The 21,090-nt window shown below is 33.7% G+C and overlaps 3 protein-coding genes across 3 annotated transcripts; 1 reads left to right on the top strand and 2 right to left on the bottom strand.

Moving 5' to 3' along the window:
- Window positions 1–2,433: 2,433 nt before the first annotated feature.
- On the bottom strand, window positions 2,434–5,746 carry LOC122578244 (protein TIC 55, chloroplastic). Its single transcript, XM_043750158.1, has 3 exons — window positions 5,260–5,746; window positions 4,323–4,425; window positions 2,434–3,708 (listed from the first exon to the last, which is right to left on the bottom strand). Exons 1-3 carry the CDS (start codon window positions 5,619–5,621, stop codon window positions 2,590–2,592), a joined length of 1,584 nt encoding a protein of 527 aa, XP_043606093.1. The 5' UTR covers window positions 5,622–5,746; the 3' UTR covers window positions 2,434–2,589.
- A 1,789-nt stretch (window positions 5,747–7,535) lies between these two features.
- LOC122579409 (60S ribosomal protein L38-like) lies at window positions 7,536–9,166 on the bottom strand. The gene is made up of 3 exons (XM_043751582.1): window positions 9,082–9,166; window positions 7,850–8,033; window positions 7,536–7,744 (listed from the first exon to the last, which is right to left on the bottom strand). The coding sequence occupies exons 1-3, from the start codon at window positions 9,082–9,084 to the stop codon at window positions 7,722–7,724; spliced, it is 210 nt and encodes a 69-aa protein (XP_043607517.1). The 5' UTR covers window positions 9,085–9,166; the 3' UTR covers window positions 7,536–7,721.
- A 3,604-nt stretch (window positions 9,167–12,770) lies between these two features.
- LOC122610976 (probable phospholipid-transporting ATPase 4) lies at window positions 12,771–17,689 on the top strand. The gene is made up of 10 exons (XM_043783928.1): window positions 12,771–14,635; window positions 14,722–14,832; window positions 14,945–15,221; window positions 15,624–15,712; window positions 15,795–15,879; window positions 15,965–16,174; window positions 16,272–16,337; window positions 16,511–16,609; window positions 16,699–16,890; window positions 16,979–17,689. Exons 1-10 carry the CDS (start codon window positions 12,771–12,773, stop codon window positions 17,687–17,689), a joined length of 3,705 nt encoding a protein of 1,234 aa, XP_043639863.1.
- The last annotated feature ends 3,401 nt before the right edge of the window (window positions 17,690–21,090 follow it).

Here is a 21,090-nt window from a genome sequence, read left to right as displayed (position 1 = left end):
TTTAACTACAACAATCATAAGGTTGCGACTCGTATTGACTCGGTCCAAGTTCATACAGTAACTCGTAAGAGTCTGGACAAAAACGAGTAACCTAACGAGTCGACTCATTTTCGGTATAAATTGACTCGACTCGTAAGAGTTTAACAACTATGCTTGTATACCTTTATATTTACAAAAAAGAAAATGATTAATCAACCTAATTGGTGTGCCTAAAGATATGCCTAAAACCTTAAGAATTTGACATGTGGATTCCACTAAATAATCACCACAAACACTTAATATTAAATTACACAATTAGTTCTTTATATTATAAAATATCTTTACCATCCAATTTAAATCAAACACCTCTACATCAATTACCTAAAATATTTGACGATACCACCACCATCACCATCTGTCGTCACTGCATTGCGTGGGTACCATGCTCGTTTTATTTAAAGAATCATGTTTCATCCTTTATTTTGCATAAAGACAAAAAAGGAAATACTCTTTGTCTTTTTGTGCGAGTTTTGAGCCTAATACTTCAACGATATATGGAAGTTAAAATGTAGACAGTCTTACCTCAACTTTAATAGAGTCTGTTTCTTGTTTATACTTAAATGGTAAAAAAAAACCTCTAATCTTTACATGACATAATGATCGAACATGTGACCTCTGTTTTCAGATAATAGGGTGTACTAGTAGTCCAAACCAAATTCTTTAATTTCCATAAAAACACTATAACTTAACTTTCATATAGAAGGATAAAGTTGAAAACTTTATTTTATTTTAACGGCTATCAAATAACCTTTGTTAACTTCCTGTCTCCCTTATGTGCCTTTTATGTAATGAAAAATTTGTCATTTCTTACCTTTAAATGACCAAAATTGATATATCCATGCTATATTATAAAGAATATAGTCATTTTGTTAAAAGTTACATATAGAAAATTGTCTAAAATGCCCTCAATGATTAAATTATACTATAAGTCTTTTATCTTTTAAAATAACTCTATTAACCGTTTACATCAATTATTTACACAACTTGACGTCACCTGTATCACCAACAGTCACCACACCACCACACAATCGCCGCCATAACCACCGCCGCATTGTGCGGGTTCCGTGCTAGTATTTATCAAGTAAAATTATACTATTTGTTCGCGTTTATAATTTATGTTTTGTTCATCTTGCCTGACTTTAGTTGACAAGGTCATATACATACTCCAAATCCAACATATTGAGTTCATTATTTTGAAAAAGTGAACAATAATCTAAGCATAGTTATGAAACAGGTTAGTACTTAGTAATATTGATCATTTTACCAACTAGATTACAAGGGTGTTTGGTATTTCGTTATAAAGTGATTATCTGATTATTACGTTTGTAAAATGCAAATAATCTAAAAAAATGTTTGTATGAAAAAGTGATTATCGGCTATGAAAACATAGTTTTTGAAAAACATGTACCTCCATGCTTTTTCAAAACGCAGTTTTAAAAACGCATAATCTATTTTGAAAACGCATATTTTATTTTGTAATCGCAATACAAAACACCCCTAAAATCAAAAGGCACATGACCAATACTACAAAATGGTAATCTAAATATTTTATTATGAGGTAGAACCAACTCAATTAGATGAGTTGGCCACCTGCACCCTTAATGAAGCCTTGACAGCTAAAAGATGCGGGTTCAAATTTTTATAAATGTAGATTCGTGTTTACAAGTCCTCGACAGTCAAGATTGTAGGTATTTAAACTGGAAGGAAAATTTTCTTCAGGGGACTAATAAGTGCCCGATCAATCGATTATTTATCCTTTTTAAGAAAGGAAGAAGATGACATTATAATTTATACTAGTAATACTTTATTCATTGTTAAGCAAGCCGATGACTTGTAAATGTTTTCGAAAATTCAGTCGAAACCGTGCCTTTTTGTTTAAACGTGTAAGCAATTTGCCCCATTGATGACCCTGTTTGTAACCCAACATGTTAAACCTTACCCTGTTTGTAACCCAACATGTTTATTCTCATGCTAGTTCGTATATCCTTAAAATTCAAAGGTACTCTTCCCTTGGTTTGTAACCCAACCTTTTTTTTACATTGTTAAACCTAATATGTTGTTTCAAAGGCAGTGACACCTACTCTTCAATTTTTTTCCTTTTCAAACTATTACTACCAATTTTTAAACCCAAATGTAAACCATGTAGTTTGACAGATATTCATAGTCAGGAATATTGACTTTAATTCTCAGACCTTTTATAATTGTTGCTGTGAAAATAAATGTAGATGTAATAATTATTTAGCAAAGCATGATGGTCATATTGTACTATGGTCTTGGTTGCAGTTTGCACGAGCTTGAAGAACCTTAAAGCTGTGTTAAAAACGGAAATAAACTAAAATAGCAACACACCAAAGATGTAGCACATGTCTGACTATTAACTAAACTAACAAACACTTCAACCATGATCGATCATTATATATAGCTACCCTAAAATCTTGTATGTACATATTGCATTACAAGTATGATAATTTTGGTACATTTAGCAAATCCAGGACAGGAGTTTCAAGCAATGATTCCATCCACAAAATTGAGCAAAATATATTCTTCTTTCTATAATCTCCTATGAGTTCTTATGAAATTGGTTGTGTTCATTGCAACAACCGTCGAGCACATGTAGGCCCCACCCATGCACACCGCTGTTGCCAACAACAAAAGCGCCTTCCACTGCCTCCCGTTTAACAAGATTGCAAAAGTCACTGATACTGCAGCTACCACAGACAGACCATTCTTCCATGCCTCAAACGATTTTACAACACTTCTGCATCCTTTACAATGAACTACGTGCCTAAAATACCTATTGGCAAGATTTGGTGCATATTTTATGCCAATACCTCCCTTTGCAGGCGAAGAAGCTGCAATACTAGCAACAAAACCAGCAGGAGCATGTTCCACAACTGCTGCCTCTGTTGGCATTGAAATAGTACTGTGCCCAAAATGATATGGCATCCCATGCCCGACTTTATCCATCCATTTTCTATACTCGGCTACCCATGTATCTGAAGATCTTAAGTTTATATAAAGTTCTTTAGTGGGTACTTTTTCTTTCATTAAGATCTCGTTTTGAGAAGATAAAAATCCCATATCTTGTTCGAACACTTTTCCTGCGTTTTGATGGAAATACCATTCAGGAAATAAGTTTGCTAGTGGTGATCTCTTTGTGCTTCCAAATCTAACAATAAGCATTGACTTTCCTTGACCCGTTGGTCTGCATAAGAATAGGCCAGAGAAATAATTTGTCACCCCATCTTTATCCACAATCTCACGATTGTTTTGAAGATTACACGGAGCCTCAAACTTTAAAAAATTTGGTGTGGAATTATCAGCTTCCCGGCCCCACCAGCCGCTGAACCCACGATCAGTTCTTTCTTTGATTTTGAAAGCTAATGGCTGCGCGTCTTCACGTTTGGCACTCCAGTCGGTTCTATCATGTGAAATAGGGACGTGGGCGGGGTCCATTAGGTTCTCAAGAAGAATGGAATGATCATAAGGAAGCTCGTGTGTGGTTGAAAAATCTTTGAAACCGGGACGGGCAAAGTTCTCAAACCATGGAATTTTGCTAGGGTTTGGTGGGGTTTTGTGTGACATCCATATCCATACGACACCTTGGGAGTCCTTTACCTCGTATGTTTTGGTGCAAGCAGAACGAGGAATTTTCGCATTTGCAGGAAGCTTTATGCATAAACCATGTAATGGCGGATTAATTACACATGATAAGAACATGCAACAGCTGTGAATTTCGTGTCAAATACTTATGAGTGGGCCAATTCAGGATGAATCTCTAATGGGTCAATTAGGTAAAGTACAATAAGTTGACTAAAAGTAAAACCACTCAAAGTTGGTTAGATTGAATTTTAATGCATAAAACCTATACATTGACTACTTTTTTAGCAATTCTATTGACTCACTAACTACATGTAAGTTATAAACAAAACTTGGGACAAAATAGTGCTTTGGGTCATCCCCTACACAGACCAATTAATATTTGACCCGTTACTAGACCACCTATTTGTCACCTCTTAAGAAGTTCACTAAAGGTATGTCATATAAATAGAGTGGTACCCGTTAGCCGTTACCAATACAGCTTGGGCTCACATGTGAAGTTGAGAGACACGGGTTTGATCCTTAGGGATGCCAAAATCATGTGGGTATTAAGTGAAGGTATTCACCAGCATCAAAAACCTACGAGGAGGTCATTATAGGGATCCAATGTGGTTCCGGCGACAGGGTTCCCTCCTTTAACCCTTTTTTTAAAGTAAAAAATATTATAAAAAAAGAAAACTAACCTGAGGAATCTTAACGCATTTTCCGTCGCCTTCAAACTGCCAACCATGGTACAAACATTCTAGTCTTCCATCAACCAACTGTCCCTCGGAAAGTTTCGCTAACCTGAACCAGTAGCATTCAAGATAAAATATTATAATGCTGGCAAAGGAGATGAAAAGAAGCAGGCTTGATGACACGGCTTCAGAATTTCAAGGAACAAAGGAGATAACGACAATGTGCCACAGATAGTTTCTAACTTTCTTAAATTCAGACCTAAATATAAATTTCCTCAAATCAGAAGAGTGAAAACTAGGAAACGGTAAAGCAGAAAATGGCATCTAGATTTGATTATATAAACACTAACACCTTATCACAACCACAATATTGTTTGCTTTGCTCACAGGCGCACATCTTAGCTTTTGGCGACCATTGGAGAACCTCTTAGTAGGTCAACAAACCTGACTATTCTCATCTAAGTACACTTAGCCACAATCTTTTTCAATGAAATATGCAGTGCTTGTGTCCCAAAATGTGTTATATCATAGTAATAGTTATGTAGTTAGTTAAGTGTGATTGGACGAGATTAATACCAGGTTAGTTTACTCACTGGTTATCCCCCGTTATTTCAATTTGGGTTTTAACTTTGTTCCGTTTGGTACCAACAACGTATTATAAACGTAACAACAATTACATTGCCAAAATTTACCAAAAACAAGATTATAATAAGTTCACAACTTACTAGAATGAGGAAATACCTTACAACACTATGCTCCAATCTATACTAACTTTACAAAGTTTAATAAAATCGTTACGCGACTTAGAAAAAGTACCCCTAAACAATCCAAAGATGGGAACATATATGTAGCTGATCTAAATTAAGAGGGTATAATGCAATTGATAAATATTGGTGGAAACTGATGGACAAATTGAGGAATATATATATAGATATAGATATACCTGTGAGGGCATCGATCTTCGTAACAATGGAGGTCACCATTACCATCAATATACAAAACAACTTGTTTATCAAAGACAGTCAAACCCAAAGGAGCATCTTCAGGTATATTTTTAGTTAGATATAAAGGATACCATTCTTCTGTCCAATCATAATCCACCACGTCAACCCTCCCTCTCTCTTCACCAACAAGCACACCACCGTCTTCTTCTTTTCCTGCTGTTGCAGCACAATTGAGTGCCCATTTTCTTGTTGGTTTTTTGCCAAGTGGTGGTGTTGATTTTGGGATGCTAGTGATTGAAGGACTCTTGGGTAATGATTTATTGTAGAAGACTAATGGGTGGTGAAGTAAGAGAGCCGTCATTTTGTGTGGGTTTCAGAATGAGAAAGAAGAAAATGGGGAGCTTTTAACAAGGAGTAGTTGGCATTTTGAAGAGGTGAAGAAAGAAAGGTTGCTTCTTGTGTCGGATCACCATTTTTGGCCACACATTTTTATCAAACACACACTATATTACGGGCGCTAAAACAAGTACTCCAAACTTGATTTATTTAATATTAATATTTTTTTTTAATTAAAATGCTTTAAAGATTACTTTTTTTTCAAAGGTACAAATATTTTACACACGCCCCCTAAGGTTTATGATTAATATTTTCAAAAACTAATATCCATTAGCTATCCAAACATATTACCAAACTTTGCTTTAGGCTTTTACTTTTCTATTTCTCTTTAAAATTTAGACTAGGTCTATGATTAATATTTTCAAAAACTAATATCCATTAGCTATCCAAACATCTTACCAAACTATGCTTTAGGCTTTTACTTTTCTATTTCTCTTTAAAATTTAGAAAATTCACAGTCTGCTCTTATAAAATTACGAAACATTCTTTTCATAAGCCACGAAATATTCAATTTATTACATGGAACTTTCAAATAGAAACAAAGCTCCTCTTCGTCAAATGTTAAGATCCTAACTGGCCAATTGGTGAGACAATTGAATTCCTTTACCACAAGCCGAGCAAAATTTAAAAAAAAAAACAAACAAACAAACGTTGGCTCCCACCACAACAACTTGCGGATTAATAGGAGCAAAGCTTGCACTTGCCAAGACTCAAACTCCCACCTCCCAGAAAAACTCGGTTGCCTAACCACTAAATCAGTGGGTCATTGATATACGTTCAATTTTTTTGATATTTTTATTTTAGAAAATTAAAAAGTTTGTATCTTAATAACCAGGAGTTAAAAGCTTTAAAATCTCATATAGAAGTTTAGTCGTCGACCATATGATACATGTTACAAAATTAATGTAAGCTTCTCACTGGTCGCTAAAAGTTGTTTAACGTATATACGAAGCATGATTTTAGATAAAATCATAAAATTATCTTTAAGTTTTTTTTAGATCTTATGATTTTCACAAAAAATAATCAAAATTGATAATACCGAAATTCAAAAGTCGTATAATACATAAATCGGTGGTATATGGACAAAACTCAAAAGTATATGCAAAGTGAAGAACTAAAGTAAAATATGCACCAATAATCTTGGCCATCCAAATTTCAGGAACATGGTTTATTGTAAACAATTAAGTGTAGTGAAATCTTCAAAAACATGAAAGAATGGCCTGTTTGTGGTTTGCTGTGTTATATCAGTGACACTTGCTATTTTATCAAGTTGGAGGCATTAAGAGGCTGATTCTTGCACCGACTGACAATTGTGTATGGCAGAGCATATGCGGTCAGGCAGTTCAGCAATCGGGGGAAATTAGCACAACAATTTCATAAGAACTCATAGAAGTGAAAAAAGAAAGAAAAAAAAGTGTTTCAAAATTTTGGCAAGAATGAAGACTCGCTGCTCAAAAATCCAATACAAGATTCAAAGAGAAATTTTTGTTACCATGTATACTCTTCTCCATATAATTAGTTGCTTCGCTAATTGATATTTTTTTGGCTTTATAGTGGAACTTTATAAGGACAAATGTTCACGAAAAGGTAGGGAGATAGCTTTAAAAGATCGAGTATTGTATTACCAACCTAATTGATTCACAAACAGGCTACTATCTGTTCCATATAGATCATACCCATACCATAATCAAGAAAGCAACCAAACATTCAAACTGATGTTGGTTATTATTGTCGCAGTATGCAGTTTCTGGTACGGTAATCGTTTAGATCTATCAGAATCTGGCAGGCTAGGTATTAAGAGTATTTAGAAGGGTTAATCAAGTTAATGGTGATACTAGCATTTGGTTTCAATCAAAGCACAGCAATGCACATAGAGAACTCAACAAAATTAAAAGCTAAATTCATAACCATATGTCTGGCAACCAAAACGGCTATAAGTTCATACAAAGCCTTTAACTAAAGATAGAATAGCATGCAGAAACAAAATGCCAACCAAATATCCTTTAAACAAAAGCAAAACTCAGAACTTAAATTTAAGCTGGCTCAACTAACTTCGAGTTTGCATTTAAAGGTCTTGTACGCTTAAACCTGCACCATACATAAAATCAACATTAAGAACCAGTTTTTTATATGTGCAATAATGACCTCATCAAAAGAAGAAAAAAGTATTCTTCAAAAAGTAAGTATACAAACCTGGGGGAAGAGATTGCTTCAACTTGTTAGCCTTCTCAGCATCAAACACACACAAGGTGTATAGGTACTTTGAGCACCTAACCTTGAACTTGACAACATCCTTGCTTCTCTTGATTTTCACTGAACGGGCATCCTTCCTTCTTGCAGTAAGAAGGAAATCCTTAATTTCGTGAATTTGCTTAGGCTGATCATACAAAACCCAGAACCAATACAACTCATCAGCCTCTAATAATATTACAAGTAACAATATTCACAAAAGGGTGTGTTTTACAGTTTCTAGAGTCTGATCAGTATATATATCAAACCGGCCCCAAAAACTAAAGAAACAACATAATTACCAAGCATTAAGATGGAAATAAACAAGCTTAACATTGTAATACAACAAACTTTTGTCAAGTGCAGTTGCAAAATAACAAACTTTTGTCAATTTTCTTAGGCTGATCATACAACACCGAGAACCAGAAGTAACATCATTCACAGAACAGGTATGTTTATAGTTTCTAGAGCCTGGTCATTATATAAATCAAACCGACCTAGAGACTAAAAAAAACATAAACAGCAATCATAAATATGGCAATAAACAACCTTAACATTGCAAAAGAACAAACTTTAGTAAAATGCTCTTGCATATTACAAGAAGCTAAACGCTTTATTCAACTCTAATAAATACCATAAAACTTTTTGCAACAAGCATAATATAGTAGCGTCACAAGCTGCCATCCAAAAAAGAGAACATCATCTAAACTTATAGTTTTTTTTTTTACAGTCTAATACCTTGATATAATCTAAAAAAGCAATATTTCTAAGTCTAGCAAAATAAGGAAAAAAAACTGAGCTCAACCTATATTACATTCAAACAAATATAGGATACCAATTAAATATTGAGCGTAACAATACTAAGCATATTCTTCAGAAAGAGAAAACATATCAGTTAAAATCCAGAATGCTACACCTCAAAACACATAATCATTTACATATCTAGAAAAAAACATCATATAACAACTGCACCTAAATCAAATACAAAAGTACAACCCTAAATAAAAAAATAAAAAAAGACGGGTAATAGAATTGTGCTACAGACATAATTTGTCTTGATGAGCAGATTCGATATTTTTAAAACTTAAATACAAATCGATCCTATGGATACATACATATAATATGTATATATATCATACTTCCAATGTTAAAAAGAAATTGGAATAATGTAGTTTAGAGAAAGAATGAGAGTTTACCATCTTGGAGACTTGCGGCAAAGAGAAAGGTAGATGGGAAACCCTAGTAAATGTTTGTTCGGAAATGAAAAGAGGCAGGATATAATATAAGGCACCCTTATTATAAACCCTATATTTGCTGTATAAAACCTAAGGCAATGTGGATTGGGCCTTTATGGATTGGACTTTGTTATTTGGGTCTTATTGGACTTTACTTATCCAATCGAGTTTTTCTTGTTCATACCGAAATATACATACGGAGCTCCGGTTTCATCACCATTCACAAAAGTTAGATTTGTATACGTAAAAGTTGGGTATCGTAAAAAAAATATTAAAGTAAAACATGTAGAACAAGATTTTGACCCTTAGATCATGATTAAGTTGATCCACGAATATTTATTAAGCAATTAATGCACGATAATTTTCATGATACACAATAATTTTTAATTAAAAAAAACATGTTATTTTATTTATACTTTAATACTTGTTTTAGTTTACCCAAAACTTGTATGTTATTACTCGTAAGATTATATGTGTTACAATGAATGATTGCTTTTTCTAATTATAATATATAAAGAAAAATAAAATAATGTTTACAATAAATCTAAATACATTCACGACACCGTTACGTTTTTCTACATTATATCTAATTTTAACAAAATTTGTTTATATGTCACTTTATGTCAACGATTTTTTTTTTTTTTAATTATTTTTTTAGAACAACAAGGGTCGGATCACGGATATCCGAACTGGATACCGTAGACTTACCCGATTCTCTCCCTCCAGGGCCCCACCCGGTAAAAACTCTACGAAAACCAGGAAAAAATCCTGACGAGTAATCACAGGCTGAGAGTATCAAAGTTGTGACCTCTTAGACAAAAGTCCGGATGTCCAACCACTAAGATAATTATTTTACATATGTAATTTATAAAATTTCATAATTCTTTTAAAAATATATATAATTTTTCAATAAATCACATACATTCACACACACACACACACAAGTAACTAGGGTTTAAACTGTGTTTATACATGAACCATATTAGACTGGTGCACGCGTCACATCGGTTAAGTGAGGTGAATCGAAGATGATAATTACATAAACTGAGATAAATCAACCACAATAACATTTGAATATAGGTTTATAACACCATAAAATATCAAATATTAATAGTTCTCGTAACAAAAAAAAAGTGTCAAAATTATTAAAAGCTACTTGGCCTCAAAACAAAAATCACCGGACATCATAAAAAAGAAACATAAAGTAGTGCTTATTGCAACTTTGGTAAACTGTGAAAAGGGTGTAACTGGTATTTTAGTGTTGTATTGTATTGAGATGGTATAAATATAAAGGTATTTTTGATATTTCAAATGTAGAATAGTTAAAACGAGGAGAGGGCAGTTTATTTGTATTTTTGAGTTACATCCAACTTAGTAGAACCTTGTCGTATACTCCTTCCGACATTTTTACTAGTATTTCCACTTTTACCATAAATGGAACTAGAAATGTAATTGTTACTAGAATTGTCACTATCACTTATAGTGTAACTATCAATACAGATTTGAGACTTATGATAAGGGTCAATGCAACTATTAATGTGATTATTCCAAGTATACTAAGTATCATCCTTGTAATGATCGTGGTCGTGATTCTTACTCTTAGATTTATTATTCAGATAACTAGAATCCTGATTAAAAAAAAAACTTTCTAGTTCGCTACAAGGATGATCATTATGGAGGAAAGATAAAGATAAATACTCGTATATGATAACAATTCATATATATTTTTAATATATATAATAGGTTTTTCATTCTCAAACTTAAAAATAGGTAATGGTCAAACTTTTAATTTTTGAATTTAAAAACACTATATATAAATCCTATATATAGTTTTATAGATTGAAAAAGTAGTTTTTTTAATAAGTGAACATTTCATTTCATTCCATGATACAAAAGAGTAACAAAAGGCAAGCAAGGATAGAGTTAATTAAGTATTGCAAACTTTTAGACTTCAAAGGAGGACAACTTTTCCTTCTTTTCCGTTCATTTGCATGTTCACATTCTAGTTTTTTGAGCCACCAATCGCGCAGGATCTCAAACTTAATGTAATTCTTACCCAACGGGCTAACGGCTAACACTTCACACATAAACTAATTTTATGTCTAAATCTTCTATCTTCTATATTTATCTATATCTCTTCTCTTTTATAAAGCAAAGTGTTCCTTTTTATTTTTAATAATTTGGCTTTTAATTACCAGAATTGTCTAACATTTATTTTAATAATTAACACTTTAATCCCTTATCTTTTTAATACTCCACTATCACTTTTATATCAACATACACCATTTGAGACTTAACACCGTCACCACCAGAAATAATACCGTCACCGACAATACTAGACCGTCGTGCCCACTACCGCCGCCACATTGTGCGGGTACCATGCTCGTTATCTTATAAAGCATTTTGCCCAATATTTTTTAAGAAAAGATTATCTGAACTACCCAAAATACCCTTGTTCCTTATTCACTAATTTAAACATCTTTATCTAATATACCTATAATAACCTTGAATCTCAACCACTCATTTTTTTTCTCTCTCCTAAAATCTCAATCACTCATTTTTTTTTCTCCATAAATCATTTTATTCTCTAATTTATTCAAAATCTTTTATCTCAAAAACCGTATATCGATAATTATAAAAATTATATGGGTGTTCTTAAATTTCATTGTAAAAACGCACTTTCACCTTTTTCATTAAATAGGATGATCAAAAGCTCTTTATAAATGATAGCCTTGTATATTTATGCATATGTGGAAAGGAATCCACAAAATGCTCATATAAGCCCTTTTAAGGTCTTTATTATATACTTACATGCGTTTAAGTAGATACAATTCTAAATGAAATACTATGAGCATTTTGAGGCTAAGAGTAATGACGTTAACGATTCAATGGTGGTCACTAACAAATATATTTTGCTAATCATAATTCTAATTATATTGTTATGATTAACACTCAATACAATTAAATAAAAAAAAAAGAATTATGAAAGGATGGATAGAATAAAAATATTGAACATATTTTATTTTTCATGAAACTTATTTTTTGAATAGATGCTTCATTTGACTTATTAGGGCAGTGCTTATAGGTTGTCTTCCACGCGTCCCAAAGCCCCCAAGAAGCTCATCCTCTATTGAATCTGTGCGTCCTTCTTCTGTGTCCCTCCAAAACATCTTCACGTAGAACACTGATGGACGCTCCTTTGTGGGCCAGCAATCACGTTTCATCCAATTAAAAAAAAAAATTGAACGTTTGGAATTTAAAATAATTGATAATGTGGTGAAGAAGTTCTGAAGAAGCTGTTCTTATAGGCAGTGAGTGTCTTGAGGAGAGTCCTGAGAAATGTGATGCTGACGTGACATGCAAGAAGTCTTGAGTACGGCCTGCCTATAAGCATAGACCTTATTATCACCTAAATACATATACTCCATGATGTAAGGCCTGCACTTTGTATAACTCAAGATCCAAGAAAACTCCAAATTTAAGCATTAGAAGATTCTGAAATCTGAACTTCACATTATTTAAATCCAAAAAGTAAACAAAAGTTTTCTAACTTTAGATTCTTCATGTGTCACTATGTGCCGTTACTCATACATACCCACTAGTACAAAAAAACAATCATATTTTGACCATTCTTTCTTACATACCATAAAATGGGCACACAACACAGGAAGAAGAAAGGAAAAATGAAATGGAGTAATCTTTACACTTTTTCATGTTTCCGGCCAGCACAGCCCGTGAACCGGTCAGACTTCGGTCAGCCTGGGTTCTCTAGGGTCGTGTTCTGTAACGATTCAGCAAAGCATAAAACAAAACCATACAAGTATCCTACCAATGAAGTCTATACAACAAAGTATAATGTGATCACCTTTCTTCCAAAATCGCTATTTGAACAGTTTCGTAGGGTGGCAAATTTGTATTTCTTGTTAGTTGCGGTTTTATCTGTTACCTCTTTAGCTCCTTTTTCGCCCTTGAGCTTGATTGCACCTTTGGTTTTTGTGGTGGGAATTAGTATCTTGAAAGAAGGCGTTGAAGACTGGAATCGGTTTTTGCAAGATTTGGATGTGAATTCAAGGAAGGTGAAGGTTCATATTGGAAACGGGTCGTTTGTTGATCGTTCATGGAAGATGCTTCGAGTTGGAGATGTTGTCAAGGTGATGAAAAACGAGTATTTTCCATGTGATCTTTTGTCGTTGTCTTCAAGTTATGAAGACGGTGTTTGTTATGTTGAGACAATGAACTTAGATGGTGAAACGAATCTTAAAATCAAACGTTGTTTGGAATGCACTTTGTGTTTTGATCAAGAGCTTAAATTTGATAAGTTTAAGGCTATTGTTCGATGTGAAGATCCAAATTCGAGTTTATATACTTTTGTTGCAAACATGGAATTTGGAGGTGAAGATGAAGACCAGTTAAATGCTTCCTACCCATTATCATCTTCTCAGCTTCTTCTTCGGGATTCAAAGCTCCAGAATACGGATTATGTTTATGGAGTTGCTATATTTACTGGACGAGACACAAAAGTGGTTAGAAATTCAATGAAATCGCCCTCCAAACGTAGCAGGATTGAGAGAAAGATGGATCATGTTATTTATGTGTTGTTCTTCATGTTGCTTTTGATATCTTTAATATCTTCGGTTGGTTCTGTCATGTTTACAGATAAAAAACATACAGCTAAAGATTGGTGGTACCTTAGATTAAAGGAGGAGACAGATGGGTCTTTTGATCCAGATAATCCACTCGTTTCGGGGTTCCTACAGTTCTTGAGGGCACTCATATTGTATGGCTATTTGATCCCTATCTCTCTTTATGTCTCCATTGAAGTAGTCAAGTTTTTACAAGCAATGCTTATAAACAATGACCAACATCTGTTTGATGAACTTTCTGGGAGATCAGTTAAAGCCAGGACATCGAATTTGAATGAGGAGCTTGGTCAAGTGGAGATGATTTTGACTGACAAAACCGGGACTTTGACTTGTAATCAGATGGAGTTCAGGAAATGTTCTATTGAAGGGATTTCTTATGGAGGTGATGTAAATGAGATTGTTCGTGCTGCTTCTCAGAGAATGAATATTGATATCGAGAGCTATCGTTATAATTTAGATGATGTTGATTCTACTCCTGGTGATAGCATGGAGATGGTTGAGATGTCTTCTGATCAAATTAATGCATCAAAAGACAGTATCTTGGAGGTTGAACGAGAAATACATAATATCGGCGCTACTGGTACAAAAGGGTTTAACTTTAGGGATGACAGATTGATGAACAAGACGTGGCTTCATGGGTCAAATGTATGTGATACGATAATGTTCTTCAGAGTCATGGCATTATGTCACACAGGGATACCAATTGAAGATGAAGGACAATCAGGCACCAAAAAACTCAAATATGAAGCCGAGTCCCCAGAAGAAGTGACTTTCTTGATTGCAGCTCAAGAGTTTGGATTTCAGTTTTACAGAAGAACTCAGTCTTCATTGTTTGTTAAAGAGATTGACCCTTCTGCATTGGAGGTCGAAAGGTCTTTTTTTTTTATTCTGTCTATTCTTCAGTTTTATGATCTTTGGTTTATCATGCTAAATGTACAATTCTATGGTTAATATCCAGGGAGTACAAACTACTAGATTTATTAGAATTTAGTAGCTCTAGGAAGAGGATGTCGGTGATTGTGCGCGATGAAGCTGGTCAAATTTTCCTATTATGTAAAGGCGCTGACAAGTAAGTTACTTGATAGCTTTATTGACGTTTAAGAAAGTACACTCGGTATGCGCATTGAAGCTAAGAAAGTACTTTTGTGTAATATAAATTTGGTACTTCTTCTATATTGCAGCATTATGTTCGATACGCTAGGTGATGGTGGCAGGACATACCAACATGCTACAACTATGCACCTAGCAAACTACGCAGAAGACGGCTTAAGGACAATGGTATTTGCCTACCGGAAGATTACAGACTCTGAATACGAAGAATGGAGATCATCATTTGCCAAAGCTAAGGCCATAATCGGTCCTGAAAGAGAGGAATCATTAGAGAGTCTATCTAAAACCATTGAGAAAGATTTGGTGCTGTTAGGCGCTGTAGCTGTTGATGACAAGTTACAAGATGGGGTAAAATCCCAATCTCTCACCTTCTAATCTGTGTAAAAATAGCAAATGCAACCCTTATAAATGGGCCTGTTCAAGTTACTCACTATGGTTAAAACGAAATGTGCCAAATGGGTTGAATGGGTGGATTAGGTCAAGGGTGCCAAAGTATATGTTTAATGCATAAAACCCCTTATATCATTTTATTTATAAAACTAAACTGTTACTATCAAGAAGATATAATTCTTGTAAGTATTTAGAACTACTAATTTAGACAAGAATAAGCTTTTTCTTGACAAAGTGTATCATTGCAGCCAACCCAATTTGTACAACTTACTCGTTTTGACCCGTTATCCAACCTGCTCACCCTGCCCTACTATATTTGACACCTCTTGAAAACCTGATTTGTTCTAAGTTTGATATCAGGTTGCAGACTGCATTGATAAGCTTGCACAAGCAGGACTGAAGATATGGCTCCTTACTGGGGACAAGAAGGAAACTGCTGTTAATATCGGGTAAGAATTTCAAGAAACTACATATCCTAATGAATTATGAAATAGCATCAATTTCTTACCCTTTTAGTGATCACGTGGTCAGGTTTGCTTGTAGTTTGCTTAGGCATGATATGAAGCAGTTTCATCTGAGTGTGAGTAGAGATGCCGAATCAAAAAATCAATTAAAGGTGTATATCTTGCACTCAACTTATTTGTATTCATCACATTTAAAATTGAATTAAGGGTTATGATTCAATATTTTGTAGCTTTCAGGCTTTGGAAGACGATATATTAAATCAACTAGAGACTTCTTATCAAGTGACAATGAACGAAAAAACCAAAGATGATCCTTTTGCTCTAGTGGTGGATGGAAAAGCTCTTGAAATCGCTTTGAGGAATGACATGAAAGACCGTTTTTTGCAGTTAGCAGTTAATTGTGCCTCAGTTATATGTTGTCGTGTCTCTCCGAAACAGAAAGCCTTGGTGAGTTAGATTTATCATTCTTCACATATGAAATAAAAACAGGCACTGGAAACCAAATGAATGACATCTAACATCATTTAACCTGTGCAAAACTTAGATTACCCGATTAGTGAAGAAATATACAGGAAAGATGACATTGGCAATCGGAGATGGAGCTAACGATGTTGGCATGATTCAAGAAGCTGATATAGGAGTAGGGATTAGTGGCATGGAAGGAATGCAGGTATGATTCAATATTTTCTAACCATCTCCCTACCTCAATTTACTTTGATCGACTGATATAAAAAAAAAACTCATAGTTGTTTCAACTTCGACATCATATGTTTATGTGTGCAGGCTGTTATGGCAAGCGACTTTGCACTGCCTCAATTTCGATTCTTGGAACGGTTACTAATAGTACACGGACACTGGTGTTACAAGAGAATCTCAAAGATGGTCTCTGCAGATTTTTTGATTATAAATTCTTTTATTATGGGTACGATAGTATAAACCGTTCATATAAAAAACATCGTTTCTTACTGCAGATTCTCTATTTTGTATACAAGAACATTGTGTTCGGCCTGACCTTATTCTACTATGAACTCTACTCAAGATTCTCCGGAGATGTCTTATATGACGGTTGGTATATGGTTATGTTCAATCTCGTCCTAACATCCCTTCCTGTCATATCATTAGGCGTCCTTGAGCAAGATGTTTCCTCTGATATTTGCCTTCAGGTAAATAACCTCTGATAATATACAAACTGATATGATCAAAATTATCTGTATGTCCGTTTTTAACTTTGCTCTGTCCTTTACTCTGCAGTTTCCGGCACTTTATCAGCAGGGACAAAAGGGAATTCTATTTAGTTGGAAACGCATCATCGGGTGGATGGGAAATGGGATACTTACATCTTTAGTCATATTCATCCTAAACGTCTACATTCTCTCTTCACCGGCCTTCAGAAAAGGAGGAGAAGTGGTAGACGTTTCACATTTAGGCGTGATTACCTACACCGCCGTTGTGTGGACAGTAAACTGTCAAATTGCACTTATCATCACTCACTTCACTTGGATCCAACATGTCTTCATTTGGGGAAGCATTTTAAGTTGGTACATCTTCTTACTCTCTTATGGTGCACTTCCACCTGCATACTCAGATAAAGAATATCAACTACTTGTAGAAGCAGTTGGACCTGCACCCATGTATTGGATCGTAGTTTTATTAGTTGTCGTTATTTCTCTACTTCCATATTTCGTTTATATGGTCATCCAACGGTCGTTTTATCCATTGGATGACCATCTGATTCAAGAGATGAAGTATGGAAGGAAAGTTGTCATAGATGAAGACACGTGGTTGCGAGAGAAGCGAAGCTCAAAAATGGCGACCCATATCGGGTTTTCAGCTAGAGTCGATGCAAAAATCCTACACTTAAAGGATCAACTACATAAGAAAAAGATGTTTATTATTAAGTCTATTACAAATAGTCCTATTCGTAGATCAATAACCATCAACGAGGGAGAAGATACAGATTAATTAAATATCATAGCACTGTGGTTTTGTTACACTTAGTGAATTATATGCATTTGTTTATGGTTCAATGGTATTATACAGAGTACACTTGTACATAATTTGTTTCCCAGTTGGTGATTTTTGCTGTTAATCTTTTTTGACGTTAGATTAATACTTTTGTAAATTAACCTCATTGAGTCATATTCATGTGCAACCAATGTTGAACTCAAATTTTTACCAACAAGGCTTCACAAAATACATATATGCAACTTATATGTGTTGAATACTGGTGATCTTGTCAATATATTCTTGGTCTATTATTGAACTTGTTGCTCATGTGGATTCTAATTGGAGAAAAATGTCTTTCCAAAAAATAAAAAATAAAAAGAAACTATAACAAGAACTGCTATATTTCTAGGTCATTTTCACGGAAACATAGATAAGAAACAAAATCATAGAAATAAGATTCCTTTTTCATATAATAATGCATAAAAAACAACTTTAATCTTTTAATGTCGTTATTTTAACTTAAAGGTATGTATAATTGTATATGTGGGAGTAAAATCTAGTGTATAAGATAAATAGATTTTTAATTATTTAACAAAAGAAAAGTATAAGTCTGATACATTAAGCCCATTAGTATGTATCAGAATTTAGACATCGTGAGCCCATTAGTATTTTTGGGTCTGAAAAGTTTGACAATAATTAGTGGCCCAAATATAAATAAAACTTTGGCAGCCTGGCCCAGTGGCCCCATAGAAACTCCAATACAAGTGAAACCCTTATTTTCCCAATCAGTGAAACAGTGTCACAAAAACGTAGATCAATGTTCAAATATCTGGTTAATTAGAACAAATATCACATACATAACAGTCATTGAACATTACCAAGATATAATTACTAAACCATTCTTTTAATTAATCCGGATTTACGCATAAACAACTACTGATCGAGGATGCAAACAGAATCTCTGAATAAAACTTTTCTTTGTAACAATTATTTCATACATTCATTGTTACTTACGGTAGTGCCCATTGGAAGGACAAATGGACATGATTGTATGTAAAGTACCATTTATGGTACTTCAGACAAGAAAAGTTGAAGCTAACAAATGTATATTATCAATTTCTATCTGCATTTACATGATTCATTGAGATAATTGTTGATCCAGATTGGAAGAACTAAACTTTTGATTAGTGAGTCAAGTCACATCGATCAGTTACTTGCTTCATTTAAGATTAGAATTCGACAAACAAACTAGCCAGTAGCTAGCCAAATACATCACACATTTGTTAGACTAATTAACCTTGTACATATCATATAGCAAAGGATATATATATAGCGCTCCAGCCAAATCAAGACAGCATATTACCATATGTTTTTTCTTGCAAACTAAGCTATAGCTTCACAAAAAACTACTTGAAATACTTTCACAAAGTTTCACACAGTTAGAGCACCTATCGAGAGCCGTTGCCATATATCTATTGTGAAAAGTTGGGGATCCAGTGTAAAAGATATATCGGAACCTGCAGGACAATTTGGTTATACAGCCATATTGTAAATCATCGATCAATAACCTGCACTTCGGGGAAAAAAAGTATAATTTGATATGGACCACACTTTCACATTAATATCGAGCTGGTTAGTATAGATTAGTCATTGATGCACTGCATGCGCATCTACGTACATTTTTAGCTAAATACGGTATCAAGATTGCAAAGAAAGCTATACTCAGAATTATATATGAACATATATAGCTGATGCCCTATATATATCCCCATATAGTGTGACAAACATATATATGCATTCACTATTTATACCAGTTATATAACATTACTCTATCATATATGTCGAAGAATGAACAACACCAATATACCATATTATCATCAGCCAAATGTCAAAGATTATTAATGATCGATTTGCACAACTCACTAACACAGTAACACTAACTATAATAATTAGATATGCAATATCACCTTAAGAAGCTGGAATTCAAATACGAGTATATCTTCAAAAACATCAAGATACATACCGTCAGTGCAAAATCAAAACAAAATACGCACTACTGTGATCATATTAACAAAATCAATATGAAAGTTAACCCAAAATAAAAATATTAAAAACATCAATATGAAACTAAAAGAAGAAGAAAAAAACAGGCAGAAAAAATTAGGTATTAATATAGTACGAGTAATACATTTCAAATAGAAAGTTAACCCAAAATAAAAATATTAAGAAAAACGTAAGCATAAAAAGAGAACAATCCTACACATAAATTGGAATATTGGTCCTACGGTAATGTCCATCATCAATGGATTTAATTAATTAGCACAGTAAACCAAGAAGAAAGGTGACATCTCAAATTTATATCCATAATACTAATTAATTAATACTAGCTTATTTAACAGATTAACACATTAAGATATATATCTAGTTAATCCGGCCAAATTAATCCTATAAACGTCCACTTCATCGATCAACTATCCATCGATCTATAAGAATCTCAGTTATGTTTTCACCAATCACTCCATCATATATATCCTAAGATTTGACCGATCGAAAAAAATATAGTAATAATTAATAGATCATGAGATATATATAATCAAACAAATTAAGCATATATATCTAGAAAATTACAAGATCTAATAAAGGAAGATTATGAGAGGGAGAAGAAGCTGACAGATAGATAGTGAGTACACAAAAGCAATTGTATAGTATAGCTCACTACTACTTTGATACAACTTGCCTTTGTGTACTCACTCTCTTCTGTCAGCCAGCCAACTCTCCATATACATTAATTTCAAACAACTAGCTAGAACACATAAATCAAAGGATACATACAAGTTTAATACTTTAATTTCTTAGATCTAACATAATTATGACGGAATTGGGTATGTATACATATACATGGAAATTAAAGAGCAAGCATGAATTGAATACAACTAACTCATATATACAGAAAAGTAGCACTTGTGGCCGGCCACCGTTAAAAGTTGAGAGAGAGGGAGGGACGGAGAAAGATGGGGTGGTGATTAATTTGTTAGGGTTAATTTGGTAGTGTAACAGTGGCCACCACATATATATATTATATATATATTGAATATAATAAAATAAAATAAATATAGTAGCAGTGGCCACCATTGTTTAGATAAGAGAGGGGCCAGTGCTTTGTTAGGGTTTGGTGGCCTTTTGTTTAGCTTTTTTTCAATTTCAATGTGATAAATGCTAAACAGTACGTATATATCAACCAGTACTTTTTACGAACAATTGGTATCAACTAAATTGTTTTTATTTAACGTTCAAAAAAAAAAAAATTTGTTTTTATTTCTCTCCATATTAATTATATATTGAACCTAATTATATATTCATAAATTTTGCTAATAAAAGTTTATTTATTACCCTATTATACATTCCGTCCTAATTTA

The sequence above is a fragment of the Erigeron canadensis genome, chromosome 8, assembly GCF_010389155.1.
Source record: "Erigeron canadensis isolate Cc75 chromosome 8, C_canadensis_v1, whole genome shotgun sequence".
NCBI lineage: Eukaryota > Viridiplantae > Streptophyta > Magnoliopsida > Asterales > Asteraceae > Erigeron > Erigeron canadensis.
This window is presented reverse-complemented; position numbering and strand designations above follow the sequence as displayed.